The following is an 18,225-nucleotide window of genomic DNA, read 5'->3' as shown; positions in this document are numbered from 1 at the left end:
TGGGAAAGTAACAAAAATGTCGAATACCCTCAACAACAATGCCAGACAGGAAATTATTATTTTCGAATGCTGTTTGCTGTTGGCGCCAAAGCTTTCGGTAAGTTTGGTATTTGAGTATTTTTGCCGTTTGTAGTTTTTTGGTATTTTTTGAAACCATTTCATTTTATCGATTAAGTTTATTCACTCATTTTGCACAAATGAACTAGTTGAACGTGTTTCTTCGCGAGTCAGTGTTCATTCAACCCTACTGGTTCGAACAGGAACGGAACTGAAAAGACAGCTTCAAAAACTAGCGGCTTAAATTTATAGAAAAGTTTTCTCTTGCCAATTTATTAAAAACGCAGCTTAATATGTCCACGGCCCAAGCAACTAAAAACTGCATCACGCTAAAGGGCTCAGCACAAATCATTGTCGAGTACTTGAGTAAGTAAATACAAGAAGAATGGCGACGCTTATAAATCTCGCGCTCTAATTATGGCGTCCCGCCTTTGTTTACTTGCGAAATTAGAATACGGCATCAATTCGATATTGTTCCAACGTGGTATCTATCCAGCGGAGAACTTTGGCAACACACAACAATATGGACTGACCATACTCATGTCCAAGGATCCTAAGATCACAACCTTTCTGCAAAACGTCTTGAAGCAAACCGAAGGTTAGTTAACTGCGCACGCGTTGCATCTGTTGCGTTTTATGACCAACACCCCTCTCCCCTCGCGTACATACTTTGACGTGCCTTTCAGAATGGCTTTCCAAGAACATGATTAACAAAATCTCCATGGTCATCACAAATGCTCACACCAAGGAAGTGCTCGAGTGTTGGGACTTCAAAATGCAAGCAGAGGCTGGCGATGGCGAATCCAACGATCCAACCAAGCAGACATCCTCAAAGCAGCTGAGCCGCATACAAAACGAGATACGAGATGTTATGCGCCAGATATCGGCCACCGTTAGCTATTTGCCGCTGCTCGACTGCATTTGTACGTTTGATGTGATGATACATACCCTTCAAAACACCGAGATACCAGCACAGTGGGACGAAACCGGCGCAGTCTTCATACAGAACGCTCAGGCGGTGCAGTTGCGCTCCTTCTCCACTGGCTTGCACAAGGTAGACACGGTGGTCAATTATAAAATGAGCTCTTAAGTGATATATATAATATTTATTCTGTTTCTATTTACATAAGATAAACGAGTCGCGTATTTTTGCATATTACATAAAAAGCCAAATAATTGCATAGTAGTTGACCTCCACCTCCGATTTAATAGTCATCTAGAGCAGGAGAGAGAACGGAGAAGATTTAAATAAGAAACTATATAACGTATTCAACAAAACATAGGTCAGTTGGTTTAAGTAGGATTTGGTTTGGATGCTTGGCAGGGTAATCTAACACACTACCTATCCTAAGCCGAGCTTAGTTGTCAAGTCTTTGAGGAGCTGTTGTTATGCTGCTGCTGCTGCTTATTCATTTTTGTGACTACCTATCTAGTCAGTACCAAAGTATTTCTGGCCAAAATGATTGGGCGCCACCGGATGCAGCTCGGAGGTGAGAATCTGCATTCTGGGAAACGCAGTGACTACGGTACGAGCGGCGACAGGCGTACAGAACAGATTCGACAATATGATGCACTCCTCGGGCACTCCATGCTCTCGCAAAACATTCACTGCCTTTAACACAGTATTCCCAGTGGACATGATGGGATACATGAGCAGCACCTGGCGGCTACCAATGTCATCGGGAAAACGCGCATAGACCACGCGAGCCTCGTGTGTATTGGCATCCGATTCGACCAAAATCTTTCCAATGCGTATAGAACGACAGCAATCCCGCAAGCCCTGCTCCATGGCCTCACCGGATCGTATGATGGAGACGCCGCAATTGCCAGAGCGATATTTTAGGCCCTGATAAATGGCACCAGTTGGAGTTTCCACGTCGCAATCGGAGTATGGCAACTGATTTAGAGATTCTTCGATAACGAGCCGTATTAGCCGGTCAGCATAAAATTTAAAATCGCTCCGCGAGGTGTTTCTGTGTGCGAGACAAAGATTAGTAGGAGTTTAAACAAGTGACAGGCACTTACTTGTCGCGAATTATGGTCAAGAGCTCGGCCACTTGAGAATTTAAAGTAAGCAATTTTAAATTTTTACCATATTCAGCAAGAATCTCTTCTGGAGTGGACGATCCAATAGCTGTTCTCAGCGCCTGTTCCCCTTGCTCCGTAACCGCTTGTTCTTGTTCGTGCTCGTTGTTCTCTTCGGCTTGAGAACCGTTGCTGCTGGGCGAGCCACCGGTGCACATAATTATTTCTTTATTATATTTAAAATGTTATTTTAATTGGTTAATTTTTTTTTTTGCCAGCTTTGTTTTGCTAGCGTGCCAGCAAAATGTATCGATATATCGGTTCACCGCAGCGATTCTAATCGCAAAATATCATTGATAGCATCGATAGTGTTGCTTGCACGACAGTCAGGTATCGATAAACGCGAATAGTGCAATCGCTGTCCTAACTTACCTCGTGTTCTGGTTGCAAACAAAGAAAAAGTGCATTTTAACTATTATTAAATTACATTTAATTTAATTTTAACATTAATAAGTGAGCGCGCGTGTGAACTCGCGTCGTGCAGCAAGTTACGTGCACCTCTATATGCGTCTCATGGTCGCGTAAACGTCTGTGTGCGTGCGTGTGTGTATTGGCATTGTGTGGCTGTGGCATTGGCGCTCCGCTGCTGCTGCTGCTGCGCCTCAGTTTCCATTCATATTCTATTAACTAATAAACAAATAACCTTCGGGGCCGACCCGCGCCAGTGCGAGTAAGCCAAAACTAAAAATCAAATTGCAGCATTGACAAGGAAGTGCGTCTCCTTTCCGTCGCCGTTTCCGTGGGCTGTTTCCGTATTGCTTAGGCAGCAGCAGAAGCAGCAACAAATTCAATTGCAAACGTAAAACAACAAAAAAAGAAAAAGAAAAAAGGCAAAGCCAAAGTGTTTGCCTGTGTTTGCGCTTGTGTGTGTGTGCGTGTGCGTGTGCGTGCGTGCGTTTGTGTGTGACGACAAACACAACGACAAATGGCGGACGTAAATGATACAAGTGAACTCTTCGATCTCGAGCTGCACGAAGATGACAAAGCGCGAGACTCGGATGACGACAGGATCGAGCTGGATGATGTGAGTATATAACAAACTGCGCAGCAGCACAACGACCACCCCCACCCCCCCTCTCCCCATCCACTTACACATGTGCGGTACGCAAGTTTTTCCTCTTTGTTTACCTTTGCTTTGTCTGGCCCCCGCCTCCCAAAAAAAGAAAGAAAAAAACGCATTTTCTCTGTTTGGGCGCTGAACTCTCTGCGCTTATCTGCTGCGCAAAAGTCCACCACAGTTTCGGAGTGTGGCGTCATCAGGTTATTCAACATCTTCAGTCATTGCAGCCTCAGCTCAAGCCGCAAGCACAGCTCGGCGCTACATGAAACACTTTTTTTTTCTATAATTATCGCTAAATTTGATTTCAACATTAGGCAATTGAACCATACAAATGTCCTTCAAAATAATCAGTATCAATTACTCACACCCGTACCTAAACACAGACACGCACACACACACACACACACACAGACAAACAGGCCCGTCAGTATCAACTTGGGAATTACAACAACTACATTTTGAGCACCCAGTCGCACCCAGTTTTGAATTGCCCTTTGAAAGGCGTCTTTATTGATAAACTACCATCTTAATTCCTGGAAAATATATAGATTCATAATGTCAAAAAACAGGAAGGGGCATTTATCTTTTGTTTGCCGAAGATTAGATATTAGATACTTTTGCGTACATTTAGCAGACGTACTATGAGATAATTCGCTTCTTAATCACGTACAAGCAAACTTTATATACATTTGATAAATATATATGTATATGATTTATTAATGTGATTATGAGAACACTTTAAAAAGGCGTTAAGAGCATAAATAAGTTTGTAATTGTTGAATTTGATCAAAGTATCTTGAAAAACTAAAATTTTCGACTGAATGGGGCTTTTGTAACCCTATGCTTAAGATAATAGTACTAAATCGTATAAAACTTGAAGCATTCATCGTTCCACCTGGTTGTTACGTGTTGTTCCCATTTGTGCTGAGATAGAATGTGGTTTGCAGTGCATTTTTCACGTCTAAGAATAACGGTGGGTCACACACACACACACACACACACACATGCTCAGTCGCTCTTCGCAGTAAGCTAAACTCCCACTTAAAAGGAACGAAAACTCTTATCAGTGTATAAAACAAAATTAGAAAACGGAAAAAATTAACGGCAAAGTGCTCTGCTGATAAGAAGCAACAAAAATGGTCGAAGAAAACGTCCAAATGGAAACTTGGTAATCGTGTCGATCGGCCGCGTGTGCAGCATTATTTGCTTTATTTTCCAGCAATTGAATAAATGCAATCGAATTTTTTTTTCTGATTTTGCAATTGTCATAAATACTTGTGGGGCTGCAGGGCGCACGCCCTCGAAATGTGGACATTGGAAATTATGATGGATTTGTTAATTGGAATTCGGCGCCAGCATTTGAGAAGGTTGAACCAGTTGCCGTTCAACCAAAACTGACTTCTGACACCCGCATATGTGTATACACACATGTGTGTATTCGAAATGAAACAAATTTCTGTACGCCTTTCGGTTCCCCTGCGAGTCCAAACCGAGATGAGAAGTCTCCAAGTCGCACCCCGCGCCCCCCAAAACGAAGAGGCGAACGTCTCGGCAGCATCCGCAGCAGAATTGCCGGCAGAGTATTTGGCATTGTTCCGAGTTCTAATTTTAGTTTGTCATTAAAGAGAAGGTGTGTGCGTGCGTGTGTGCGTGTGTGTGTGCGTGTGTGTGGAGAAGTGTCTGGCTCTATATAATTATACACGTATATATATTTAGTCATATATATGTATAGCCGATCTACAGCGAACCCGAGGCAAAACGGAATTTTTGTGCGCCTCGTTCTGCGTCGGCGTTGCCGCTTTTAACGATTTCTCTCGGCCCCAAAGCACTTTCTCTCTGCCAAAGAGCGCATCACAATTTGTCTCTGTCATAAAGATACTTTGCCCAGTTCCAGGTAGACGCTACTTTACTCAGAGTTCGTTTAGTAAATCCTATACAATGTTTTCAATAAAGCTTAAAGATTGACTTCCATTAAATAATAGAGTTTATAATATGACTAAAATTTGTGTTTGGGATGCCGAAGATGGAATACACTTGTCAAAAAGAGATGCTACTTAAGCCACGCTCCACGTTACAATAGAAGCTAAACGAAATAGAAGCCCGATTTTAATAAGATTTTCCTGTTAATGCACTTTATTGCATTGATGCTATTGATGGAGTTCTTTGAAATCTTTTGCAAAGGAACAGCTATATGATATAGTCATCCGATCTGGACGATACGATAAAAAAGGCTCATCTTGTTCGCATGGAATCAGAAACACAGCTGTTATAAAGTTTTGATAGAGTCGGAATTATTTTGATTATAATACCCACAGAAAGGGTATACAAATCTCAAATATTAGGAATGTAGACTTGGAATTCCTTTTCTATTACTTTTAACCCTTGATTACCTGTTGAACGTCTAAGATATAGCGAGAGTATTTGATATATTGAGTCTCGATAAGTTTTTGAGTATAATTTAGATTGAGTATCTTTAAAATGTTTACAATGTAACTTGTGGGCTTTCAATAGCAGCTACTAATTGTTCAAGTTTTTTTTCTGACTCATTTGCATATTGTATATTCTCTTCTTATATGTGTCTCTCTGTCTTTGTCTCTCTTGCAGGTCGATCTGGAACCGGAATTGAGCATAAACCTACACCAAGAGTGAGTAATGCCCAAGTTATGTCGCTGGCAAATGATGAGACTGCGATTCCGAGGCTTTCGCAGGCGACGTACAGACGACGCGATTCTCTTCTGAGAACAACAACTGAACAAATGTTGAGGGGGGAATTCCCATATGTGTCGGCCGGATGATAATCGGTTTAAGGCTGGGGCAATAACGTATCAATTGCCACACACACACACACACACTCAGGCACATTATGATCGCCGCCAGAAGGAGAGGCACACCTGTCGTTGGCGGCAGCTACCGGGACTGATAACGCGACTGGCTTTGTCATGTGGCGGCGTCAGAAGTGTTTACAACTGGCAATTGACTACCAACAAGCTGTTGTTGCCCCGTCTAGTGGGCAATATGCCAGCCAGCCGATGTGCAAACACTCGATATGCTGATGGAGTGGGCTGTTAGTTGGCTAGGCCGAGGGGTTGGGCAATGTTACGGGGTCTGGGGGGCGCCAATTGGCGCGTGTTTGGCAGCAAACTTATTTATAGAACGCGTGGGTTGTCCATTTCCCACGCCAGCAGCAATGTACACAAAATCTAAAACACATTTGCTAAACTAATCGTGCCCCCTCTCTTCCTCTCTCTTCATCCTGCCCGGAGCAGCAATGAGGGCCAGGAAACCATACAGCTCTCCGAGGAGAATGTCAATCCAGGCAAAATCAAGTTGGGGCCAACGGATTTTGAGCTTAAGAAAGTGCTTGGCAAAGGTGGCTACGGCAAAGTATTTCAGGTGAGTTGCTACCAGAAAGCCAATTTGAACTTGTCAATAATGCTTAACCTTTCTCCCATAACAGGTGCGCAAAACCGCTGGACGTGATGCCAACAAATATTTTGCGATGAAGGTGCTCAAAAAGGCGTCCATAGTGACCAATCAAAAGGACACGGCGCACACGCGCGCCGAGCGAAATATACTCGAAGCAGTCAAGGTGAGATAATGACCAAGCCTCTGGGGTAGGAGAATATTAGTTGGAAAACAACAAGGTTGTTCGTTTCTCGTGTTCATTGGCTAAAAATATCCAAAAGAAATCATTTAGAATGCCATTCAAATCTATCTCTCTACATATTTCTGTATTGTTTCAGACAACTTAACAAACTATCTAACTATCCCAGTACATTTATAATTATATGTTTTTTACATAATAATTAAACTTTCTCTTATCTTACCCTTTCAGCATCCGTTTATTGTGGAATTGGTGTATGCCTTTCAAACAGACGGTAAATTGTATCTGATACTCGAGTATCTAAGTGGCGGTGAGCTGTTTATGCATTTGGAGCGAGAGGGCATCTTTCTGGAGGATACCACATGGTAGGCTAGTCGGTTCAGCTCCGTCCAACGGAAATCTAATCAAACATATATTGCTTACAGCTTTTATTTAAGTGAAATCATATTGGCTTTAGGCCATTTACACAAACTGGGCATCATTTATCGCGATCTGAAGCCAGAGAACATACTGCTGGACGCACAGGGACATGTTAAGCTAACGGATTTTGGTCTGTGCAAGGAGCACATACAAGAGGGTATTGTCACCCACACCTTCTGCGGCACAATTGAGTACATGTGCGTGCGCGCCCGCCAAGCCTTTCAATAATTGCTTAAGCTGTCGATTTTAAAAAACTAAACGCAAACTTTTGTATTTTATAGGGCTCCAGAAATCTTAACTAGAAGTGGCCATGGCAAAGCCGTCGACTGGTGGTCCCTGGGCGCACTCATGTTTGATATGCTCACGGGCGTGGTAAGAGCCATAAAAATATGACTCATCTTTGTCCCAGCCTAATGCGTCATGCGCTTCATGTTGCAGCCACCCTTCACCGCCGAGAATCGCAAGAAAACCATTGAGACCATACTTAAAGCCAAGCTTAATCTGCCAGCCTACCTCACACCCGAAGCCAGAGATCTGGTGCGGCGCCTAATGAAGCGGCAGGAGCCACAGCGTCTGGGCAGCGGACCCGAGGATGCGGCGGCGGTTCAGTCACATCCATTCTTCAAACATGTCAACTGGAATGATGTGGTAGCCCGACGCCTCGAGCCGCCCATTAAGCCGCTGCTGGTAAGCCAACAATTCGATATTAATGCCGAGCAATTAACTCATCAGATTTTATACGATTTAAACAGCGAAGTGAGGATGATGTCTCCCAGTTTGATACGAGATTCACAAGACAAATTCCCGTGGATTCACCGGATGATACAACGCTCAGCGAAAGTGCCAATTCAATTTTTCAAGTAAGTGCTAGGTGTAAGCTTATATTATGTCTTCCAAATGGGAGTTAAGTCAATCCTTATGCAGGACTAGTATAGATTTATGCGCTATGACCCTGCTATTCAGAGGCAGGCTAGGTTTATTAATAGAATTTTCTAAGATTTGATCCCTATTTCCAATTTTCCAACCTTAAGTATATGTAAATTGTTAAGCACGTTTCTTAGGTCAGTTTTAATGCTTTTTAGGGAGCAACCAGCAGGTAGGGAATTTCACAATAAATACTTTTCTTAAGTTAAGCTTAATGCTAGTCGGGCCAATCCTACAATCAGCGATAGTCGGCGCCGCATTCAAAGTGCGGCTCCTTTAGTGGTATGCCCGTGGGTCCGTCTGTGAACTCGCAGAAGTTGAGGCCAATGCGACGAAAGGGATGACACTTGCTCTTGGGATTGCCCCACTTGCCGCGATAGGTCAGCCAATCGGGCACCAAAGAGCGACCTGCTCCAAAAAAGAGATACGATTAATTAAAGCGAACAACTTTGCCAATCGCATACACACCATAGGAGCGCAGATTCTTATAGCTTATATCGACCGCCTTCCAAGTGTTCCAGGGCGTGCCAAAGCCATTAATATCGTACAGTCGGGCCACCTTAACGAAACGATGCTTGCCGGGCGCAGTCCACAGGCCATGGGAGCCCTTGGCGGCAAAGAGCACCGGATGATTCTTGAACGTGGTGACCGTTTTGGGAAAATTGGGACGCTGCAGGATGCCCTTTCGCGTCTCCTGGCGCCGAAACTCAAAGGAGCCAGTGAGGCGATTGTAGCTGTAGTAGGCGCCCGCATCGTGAGCGGAGACATACATGGCCTGCGGCTCGGCATCGCCGTTAAAGTACAAACTCATGTGCTCCCAGTCGCCCACATGACTGCCAATGTCCCGGCGGTGGCCCAGGCAGTAGCCGTAGACAGCCGGAAAGGGTATGCGGCCCAGGGGCCCCAGGCTCAGCGTGCACATCGTCTTGCCTTGGCTGTAGGGATAGAACATCCAATAGGTGACATGGAAGCCAGGCAGCTGTCCCTTGACCCGCTGCGTCTCTTGCGCTGGCGCATCGCCTATATTGTTATCCTCCAGATTGTCGTCCAGATCGACGCCTCCACTGAACTTGACATTGTCCGCCAGATTGGCTATAAAATTGTTCACTGGGATACCATTCTCCAACTCCGACTCCAGCTGCTGCTGCTGCTCCAACGTCGCAGGTTCAGGAAGCGCTGCGCCGGCTAACTGTGTCTCGCCCATGACCAGATCGTAGTCACTGAGCGGCCCATACTCTGGCATGCTGCCTGCCTCGCGCCTTACGCGCTGAAAAAGTGGAAAGAGTCGCGACGAACGTCGGACCGTCTCATTGCGTTCCTCCAGCGGATCAATGGACACCGGTATGTAGGGACCCCGTGTGCTGGCCAATGGTGACGGAGGCATGGCTTCGGGCTCGCGTTTGGCCGGACCGGGACACAGTGTGACCACGCCATAGATGGGCACTGGCGCCTCATTGGGATTACGGCCGTGGATGAACGATTGCTCGTTCTTGAGCAGATCCTCCATCTCGCCATTGGTCACCAGGTGTGATTTGGTGGAGTATTCGCTGAAGGGCACGCCCGGCGTAAAGCTGCGATCCTTGTCCATGGGATGCACATGCTGCAGAAACTCCTCAACGCCCAGTGGCATGAATTTTTCCTCCGGCGCCAGCCACACAATCGGTGCCCATTGCTTGATCAGGCGTTCAACTAGACGTAAGAGAGTGGAAAAACCAGATTAGCGCCATAAACTAAATTTTAATCAGCTCTCGGATACTCTGGCAATTACTTAACCCAGCTGTAAGCCCACACTCGCAATGCACACACGCACACACAGACATACGGGAGCTGCTCTACGTCTAGCTCTAAATTTGTTCGTTTTCCAAATTCAGGTGTAATAAATTTCACTTTCACACACTTGAAGCGGCCACCCAAAAAGTTACCGTACCGACAATTTGTTGCCCTTTCCCCACCCCCCAGCCCAGCCGTTAGCTACCTCGCACCCAGTTGTTGTGCAGCGGCTAATTTGCAATTTAAACACTTGCCAAAGCCTCTGTTTGTTATCGTTGTTTTGGGCTTTGGCTACAACTGTTCCATATAAATACGCGTACGACGGGAGCCCCGCTAGCGTGTAGGCCCCACCGACATCGATCATCTAAGTAAATCATGTCGAAAATTTCACTTCAATATTAAGTGAACAAAACTAGATAAAGCGACTTTTAGTTGCTCTAGAAAAAGTGTAGACTTTGAAATTTCTTGCATTTCCTCTATTTTATGGTGTTCTTCCTCTTTCCGCTCACATGCTCTCTCTGCTAGTTTTTCTCTTGGTCAATCTCCCTCACTTGTTTTCTCACTCCCATTTGCTCTTAGTACTTAGTAAACATTAAAACTTTTAAGACTTACTTTACTTCATGAAAATCGCATAGAAAGGCGATGTTGGAGAGTTGTGAAAAGGGAGAGAGTTTATTATATAAATTACTCTTTTGTTAACTCTATTAAGTGTCGCCTTTCTATGTGATTTTCAAAATTATAAGTAAATCTGATAAAATTTGATGTTTATTTAGCATGAGGGCAGAGTAAAAGTGTGAAAGCTAATTAGAGTAAGAGATAAGGTGAGGGAAAGGTATATAAAGAGAGTGAGTAACAAAGTAATTGTGAAAGAAAGTCAGGGACAGACCACAGCGAAGCAATTGTTTATGTTTTCTTAAATCATCGTCTTGTTGTTATTTGAGGACATGAGAATCGCATAGAACGGTCCCCATTTAGGTAACGATTACCATCAGCTAACAGTGAATGAACAGAACAAAAGCTTTCCTTTTCTTAAATAGCAGAGCATGCAAAGTTGGCAATACCCAAACAGTTAGGGTATATGAAATACGCCTAACAGCTGATTAGCTGCGTCCGTAGCTGTTGTTGTTGATTTCGTTGTTGTTGTTACTGCTAATAGATACCGTATGCATACCTACTTCTTTATCTAATGCCGTTATTTGAGCATATTGCAATGTTTGTTGTTGTTGTTGTTGTTGCTGCTGTTCATAGGCGACGGTGGAGGCCTCGTTGTTGTTGTTGTTGCTGCTATCGATGAAAGTGCCAGTACCGTCAGTTGCATTTAAAAGTCTTGTTGTCGTTTTTGCAGTGCTTGTTGCAGCAACAGTCGCTGGCAGCAGTTGCTGTTGCTGTTGCTGTTGTTGGGGCAGCGCTGTCGCCATCAGCAGCAGCAACGAGAGTGAATTTATTTTCAACAGCTTGGACATTTTATTTAAAAAAAGTCTTAGTTGTAACTGTCTGTGGTTGTTGTTGTTGCTTTTGCTTAAATACAATGGTTGAACAAAGCGTGGCTTTTATTTTAGCGGCTACCAGCAATTTGTTGTTGCTGCTGCTGTTTTCACACAATTCGATTGTTTGCCAATTTTTATTATAGATTTCTTGCACATGTTTTTTAGTTGTTGTTGTTAGCAGTTTGTTATGTGTGACTTGTTTTATTATTTAAAATTATGCAATTTCACACAATCGCGCACAGTTTTAAAGCATTTCCGCACGCACTGTTTGCCAGCCCTAGCAGTTTGACAAGCGCTGTGGCAACGTTGACGTCTGCTGCGGCTGCGACTGCGCTGCTGGCAAACGGTTCTTGTCCCAATTACAAGCACGCGACGCCGACGCCAACGTTGCTGCGCTCTCGCTTTCTGCACGTGCGTCTGCGCCTCGCGCTCGCTCGCTCTCTCTCTTTCTCTCAGCTGTTGTTGTTGTGACTGCAAGCACTTGAACTGGTTTGATATTTGGACTCCGGCCCTTTTGTCTCACCGAACCCGATAGCCCTGAAAGCCAAATGATGCGATGCGCCGCAAGGTCCAATCTCAACCTCATCCAAGTCCAAGAATGAATGTCAATGCGTTTGCATAGTGAAATTAATGTTTAAGCTTTTTGCAAATCCCAGCTAAGCCTTTCTCCAAAACGTCACGACTGCGCCTAATAAAACCGTATAAAATCGCAGGTGTCGGGCCGAGGGAGGTAGGAGAGGGGGAGCAATGCGCTTGAAATTTTTTTACACGACACGAAAGTTGGATTTTTCTTTTGGCTTCTACTTCTTCAGCCCGGCTATCGTGCGCACAGTTTAAGCGTTTCTTTGCGACTGGCCAACGAACGTGACTGAGAAATGGCCCTGGTTAAAGACGCAGAGAGTTGCGCTAACTGTTGTTGTTGTTGCTGCTGTTGTCGCTGCCGCTGCTGGCTCTGGCCAACGAGCAGCTAATTGCAGCTCATGAGCAGCCAAAACTGTATTGTTGTTTTTGCTCGGTTTATTTGTTTATAAAATGCGTTACGCTTGGCTTTCGGCGGACCTTTTCGGTTTCTTGTGTTTGTTTTTGTATTAATAGTGCGGTTTGTTTTGGCCAATTGTTTAGAGTAGTGCTCAGAGTGCTGTAATTTTTAACAGCATTAATTTATATTTGCTATTGAAAGTCACTGGACAGCTTGGGAGGCAGTGCACAGTTTGATTTTTACTATATAAACATCCTCATAAGCAATTGTTAACAGTTGCACATGCACTGCGTTCGCTTGTAAGCAAAGCTTAAATCGCATTGCAATAACTCTCAAACTGTATGTTTTGGAATGTTATGTGTATCACTGTACAGTTTGATGTTTATTGAAAATACGTATGTCCTTATAAGCATCGTTAACAGTTACCGTCGCTTGCAACCTGCTTCGTTCTCTTTCTTATAAGCAAAGCTTTAGGCAATGCCTCGCCAACTGTTGTTGGCACCTGCCGTGTGCTAATTGGAAAATTCTTGTTACAATTAGAACCTCTTTATGGGTAATTATTAGGAGCTTTCTCATGGCACGCCCGCGACTTTAGTGGGTCACTGCGGCGACTGGGGTGGGTTGTAATGCATTGTGATATGATCAGCTCCCAAATCGAGGCTTCAATTATAATTGCGCTCACGTACGGCTTTATTCCATTTCCAATTCAACGCGTCACGCGTTTGTGCAGCCTCTGCCCCAAGCGCTGTGGCGTGCCGGATGAATTTACACGCCAGCCGACGGCGTGTTTAATTATTTTATTGCATTTGTAGTATCCAAGTTTTTTCTTTCTTTTTGTTTATTATATTATGGTTTTGAGATTTCGTCAAATTTTAATTAGTGTCTCTCACGCTGGCTGCTAACCAAAATTATGCAAAATGTGTTACATAGGCGGCAGTTGGGTCAGTCCATTGGCTGGCTTGCATAATCCGTGCTGTCCATATGGCTGGGCATGATTAGTATGCGCCAGGGTAGTCCCTGGTACTGGCGGTTGGCGGGGTACTGAACCAGGGCAACGGGGCTGCTCCAAATTCAATTGCGCACGCGATCAGGCAAGTGGGTCGCATTGGAAACGGAAATGGAATTGACAGCTGGAAAAGCCGACAAACTGCGGAGAATTTTACTAATGGAAATATTTACAGGGTTTCACCTACGTAGCGCCATCGATACTGGAGGATATGCATCGGGCCAATCGGATGCCGGCGCGCTCGCCACGACGCACACTGCGACAGCATCAGCTGCCGGATAACAGCTTTCGGCTACAGTTCCCGTCCGCGAATGCGAATGTGGGCGCCAATGTGCCCATGGCCATGCAGCGGTCAACGTTGTTTGCCCGTGCCACGCCCCCACATCAACAGCACCAGCATCCGCATCCGCATCATATGCAAACATTTGCGCCGCGCCCATCGCCAGCGCAGGACGAGATGATGGATGTGCAGCAGGGACTGCCCATGGTCTAAGGTTACTATTGGATGTGGTGCCAAGGAGTCAACGAAGGCTAAGCGAATGGAGTGAAAATTGTTTTTGTTAAAGGAGAGTGACAGAGAGGGAGTGGCGAGAGAGAGAGAGGGAGAGAAAGGAGAAATCGCGTGCTACGATGAACGTTTTGTTTGGATATACATAAATACTAAAGTTAGAGACATACGCAAATACTATACTATAACATAACATATGCTATTGCTATAGCCAACTATATAGAATAACTATATACATACATAACATATATATATATGCATAACAACATATATATGTCTGTAGATTGTGAGACACTGAGAGTAGCTAGCTGGAGCGAGTTCCGGATCGTGTATAAATATTTATCAATTACTGATTATGTTTTATACTTATATAGGTAAAAGGTTTACACAATTTAGTTCAAATGTACACTTTAAACTTTTTTGATTTTTTATATATACACATATACTACTATATACATGCTATACACGCAAAGAAACAATATAATAATATATATGTTAGATACAAACACATACTTAACCAACAACATCAACAACAACAACAATAACAACTATTATTATTAATTATGTTGATTGCTTGAGTTCTATTATTTGTGTTAATTCTATTCTTAAATGCACACAGAGAGCCACAACAAATATGATTATGAAACAATTATGAAAACAATTTCTGTTTAGATTCGAGCTTTAAATTCTTGTCTAGCCATTTAGTAATTTTGATGAACCTTTGTGTACAGTGACCACCTAGTATATAGGACGAAAAAGAAAGGAAAGAAACAAAACAAAACCAAGAAAACACCATACAACAATTAAAACAATAATATAAATAATTATGTTAATGATACAAAACGATTAATTGATAATAATAAAAAGGAATATATGAAGCTAAATTAAATGCAAAGGTTTCCCAGCGTGAAAGTCGTAAATCGCATGTTGCATAAGCCAATACATTATTTTGTTCATTTGTCGTCTGTTTGTTTGTTTGTTTGATTGTTTGTGTTTATTTGATAGTTTGTCCTAATGAAGAAAACTCGCTTTCGGTTGCTGCAACTTTCTATGTTATTTCACTTAAGAGCGGTTCGAACGTTTACACTATAAAAATAAGGCATTTCTTAAAACAAGGCGGCAGCGACAAAATATGCAAAAAACATAAAAAGAAAGTCCTTGATGCTATAATAATTTGTTAAAATCCATTTACCGCGTACTGAGAAGCTAAACGCTGCCACAACAACAATAAAAACAAACAAAAACTAAAAGAAAACAAAAGTAAACTTTAATACAAATTAATTATAATAGATATGTACAATTAGAGTCGTGTATGTACTTTGATTATATTTTGTTTCAATTGTTCTTATATTTTTTTTTTTTTTGTAATTTTATCTAAATATTGATATTTGCAAACATTAACAAAAGTAAAAGAAAAAAAATCGCAAAAAAAATGGTAAAACATAATTGAAAACACAATGTCAAATATAATCAAAAGGTGCTTTGAATTGTTTAAAAAGACAAGACAACTACAATACAAAAAGAAAACATAAAACAAAAACAAAAAAAAAAAAAAAAAAAGAAGAGAAAAACAAAAACAAACTATGGAAAACGAGAACGACTAAAACAAAATAAAATGGTTATATGTGTATAAAAACATATTTATATAAACAAAAGAAGAAAATACCTCAGAAGCAATTATTTTTGTTAAAAGAAAAAAAGAAGAAGAGAAACAGCAAAACCAACTAAATTATAATACGAGCTAAATGAATAAGAAACAAACAAAAAACAAATATTTTGCCACAAATATTTGTATGCGATTTAAGAGAAAAACAAAAAACAAGAAAAACACAAAAAAAAAAGAAGAAAGTATATATTAATATTATAATATAAATATACATATATTTTTTGAATTGTAATACCTTTTCTGTTTATGTTTTATATGGTTTACGAATTTCTTTTGTAATTTGCATTATTTTCAATTTTGTTATTCAACAATAACAAAACGAATTAACAACAAATGGAAAAACAAATTTCATTGCGGCGCCTGCAAATTGAATAAGAAATGTCTTATTTTCTTTGTTAGTGTAGCCCGGCAAAAGAAAAACAAAGAAACCAAAAGAGAACGAATATTTGAATTGTGCTAAAACTTAAGTAATATATTATATGTATAAATAAAACGAAACTCGATGTTAAACAGCTGAAGAAGTAACTAACATGAGACCCAAGCAACACCCAAGAATGATGAAACACTGCCTACATGAAATGGAAACAACAACAAAAACAACAACAAACTAGCAACAAATTACAAACAATAAAACAAAGAGCAAATAAATGAATTTAAAACAAATATGATAGACAGAAACAAAACAAAAAAACCAAAACAAAATAAATTAAAGTCAAACAGTTACAGTTTGTATTCGTAGATAGCCAAGTTAAACAATTGAGACAAAAGCCCAGCAAACAAACAAGAGGAAGAGACACACACAGTCTTAACAAAATATATATATATATACAAAATCAACAACAAATAGAAACTTCGCATAGATTCTGTAGCTGCGATCTGCATACTAAATATACCGAAAGTTAAGCTATTTGTACAGTTCACAGAGCTAATTAATTACGCAACTAATTAAACGTTTGGGTGACTGGCTCAAAAAAATATAATTATATGAAAACAAAAAACAGTTGAAAACAAACGCAAGTTCACTGTCAATAAAATTATTTCAAAATTGCGCCAAACACGCGATCACATTGGCAATTGGCAAATGTTGGCCTAATAACAGTTATTTTGTAAGTGCGCCAGACATGTTAGTAACTAATTAAGCGCGTTTAATTACTAGAACGAACGACATTAGCAAAAAGAAAAGAAAAAAAAAAAACAGTTCTTGCAACTTGTGGCCATAGGAAGAGGAAGAAGTTGGGGTACAAACTAATGGATTTGCTGCTGCCAAAATGGAAGACAACGCAGAAATCCAAAAAACCACAAAAAAATTAAATAAAAAAAAAAAGAAGAAAACTGACAACTAATAATGCAAACAGCAACAGATCCTAGTTAATTAAATTGTACATTTTTATTATCATTAAGGTTTAAGTGCAGTGCATAATATAAATATACATCAGACTACACACATATATACACGCATATATATGATGGACAACAACAACAACAACAAATGTATATCGTAATAAATTCAAACTAAATTTTACAAAAAAAAAACTAAAAACTATTTTTTAGTTAATTGAGAACTCAGCTGTTGAATCCAACTCCCCTCTCTTTCTATATTATTTTTGTATCCATCGCCATTTCACGAGAATTAAGCGCAAGGTTTGATTGGGGCTTGTTTTAATATTTTGTTTTTCCCTGATTTTGCTTTTCTCTATAATGGAGGTGTTCCGAGAATATATATATATATATATAGACATTTAACTGAAAAAAGTTCTTTGTTTCTTATGCAATTTATTCTTAAGTTGTTCAACATTTGGGCATGCATATTTAACAATAAGACACCATTCCTCAATTACCTGAGCTTTTATTCAAGTTTGGATTGAGCTACAGCCAAATTTTAATGGCACTATTAAGGAATATTATTGTTTCTGAGCTCCGAAACCAACTATAAGTACTACTAAGGCCTTCAGCTAAGGCATCACTCGCCAAGGATTCGAGCCAGCATGCTTCCTTTTCATTAGCTCAAACTTGGACTACTATTCTACCAAGCAGACTGCTGCATAGTTGAGTTCTGCAATCGCTCCCAAACTGTAATTCCGCATAACTACCGCATTTCTATGGCGTCTTACATGGAGTCACACCCCGTGAAATCTTAGCGGCCCATTCAGACACGCAGCTGGCGTTGATTAGCATAAGCAAATGCCAAAAAAGTTTTGCACAGTTGCCAATAAGGCAAGGAAATGGAAAATAAAACAGGCAAAAAAGCGAAAGTATGTTAACATAAATCGATCGAGGTAGCTGCTTGAAAGTCAGGCACAGCTATTTTTAAGCCGTAAGGCGAAACCGCAAGGACGAGTCGCGCCTGCCACCGAATGCTGCATTGAAAGCGGAGCTGCCCGTGCGCTCCACCCAGGACCTGTGCCCAATTGGATTGCCAGGTGACATACACTCACACACACACACACACACACCCACACACAGAGGCGCAGCTGCCCTGGCTACCACACACACATAGAAGCCCACATGGACATTGACATGGCAGCATAATAATAATAAATACCGCTAGGCAACCGTAAATTCCTTAGCATGAATCGATTTAACTAACCCACACCACGCCTCGAGGAACAGCCAGCAGCAGGAGCGGCAGCTGCAGCTCAGTAGCAGTTGAAGTCGTTAC

General features: G+C 41.7%; 4 protein-coding genes across 5 annotated transcripts; 2 read left to right on the top strand and 2 right to left on the bottom strand.

Moving 5' to 3' along the window:
• The first annotated feature begins 272 nt into the window (after positions 1 to 272).
• Positions 273 to 1,161, top strand: LOC115769816 (mitotic spindle assembly checkpoint protein MAD2A). The gene is made up of 3 exons (XM_030714784.1): positions 273 to 423; positions 509 to 655; positions 744 to 1,161. Exons 1-3 carry the CDS (start codon positions 351 to 353, stop codon positions 1,145 to 1,147), a joined length of 624 nt encoding a protein of 207 aa, XP_030570644.1. The 5' UTR covers positions 273 to 350; the 3' UTR covers positions 1,148 to 1,161.
• Positions 1,162 to 2,377, bottom strand: LOC115769814 (uracil phosphoribosyltransferase homolog). Of its 2 annotated transcripts, XR_004018786.1 has the most exons (3): positions 2,083 to 2,377; positions 1,400 to 2,030; positions 1,162 to 1,273 (listed from the first exon to the last, which is right to left on the bottom strand). XR_004018786.1 is itself a non-coding variant. In XM_030714783.1 (2 exons), exons 1-2 carry the CDS (start codon positions 2,298 to 2,300, stop codon positions 1,487 to 1,489), a joined length of 762 nt encoding a protein of 253 aa, XP_030570643.1. In that variant the 5' UTR covers positions 2,301 to 2,377; the 3' UTR covers positions 1,162 to 1,486. The 2 variants fall into 2 exon arrangements, 1 of the variants encoding a protein (XP_030570643.1); XM_030714783.1 differs by having other exon boundaries at positions 1,162 to 2,030.
• Positions 2,378 to 2,508: 131 nt separating this feature from the next.
• On the top strand, positions 2,509 to 14,719 carry LOC115769692 (ribosomal protein S6 kinase beta-2). The gene is made up of 10 exons (XM_030714615.1): positions 2,509 to 3,166; positions 5,807 to 5,847; positions 6,469 to 6,595; positions 6,660 to 6,791; positions 7,038 to 7,171; positions 7,232 to 7,423; positions 7,508 to 7,598; positions 7,665 to 7,913; positions 7,979 to 8,086; positions 13,568 to 14,719. The coding sequence occupies exons 1-10, from the start codon at positions 3,068 to 3,070 to the stop codon at positions 13,883 to 13,885; spliced, it is 1,491 nt and encodes a 496-aa protein (XP_030570475.1). The 5' UTR covers positions 2,509 to 3,067; the 3' UTR covers positions 13,886 to 14,719.
• On the bottom strand, positions 8,264 to 11,273 carry LOC115769693 (vacuolar protein sorting-associated protein 62). The gene is made up of 3 exons (XM_030714616.1): positions 11,092 to 11,273; positions 8,619 to 9,839; positions 8,264 to 8,558 (listed from the first exon to the last, which is right to left on the bottom strand). The coding sequence occupies exons 2-3, from the start codon at positions 9,778 to 9,780 to the stop codon at positions 8,389 to 8,391; spliced, it is 1,332 nt and encodes a 443-aa protein (XP_030570476.1). The 5' UTR covers positions 9,781 to 9,839; positions 11,092 to 11,273; the 3' UTR covers positions 8,264 to 8,388.
• Positions 14,720 to 18,225: the final 3,506 nt, after the last annotated feature.

This window comes from Drosophila novamexicana, unplaced genomic scaffold (genome assembly GCF_003285875.2).
Source record: "Drosophila novamexicana strain 15010-1031.04,08,12 unplaced genomic scaffold, DnovRS2.1 tig00004554-arrow-pilon, whole genome shotgun sequence".
NCBI lineage: Eukaryota > Metazoa > Arthropoda > Insecta > Diptera > Drosophilidae > Drosophila > Drosophila novamexicana.
Note: the sequence above shows the minus strand (reverse complement) of the source record. Positions and strands in the feature narration are given on the sequence as shown.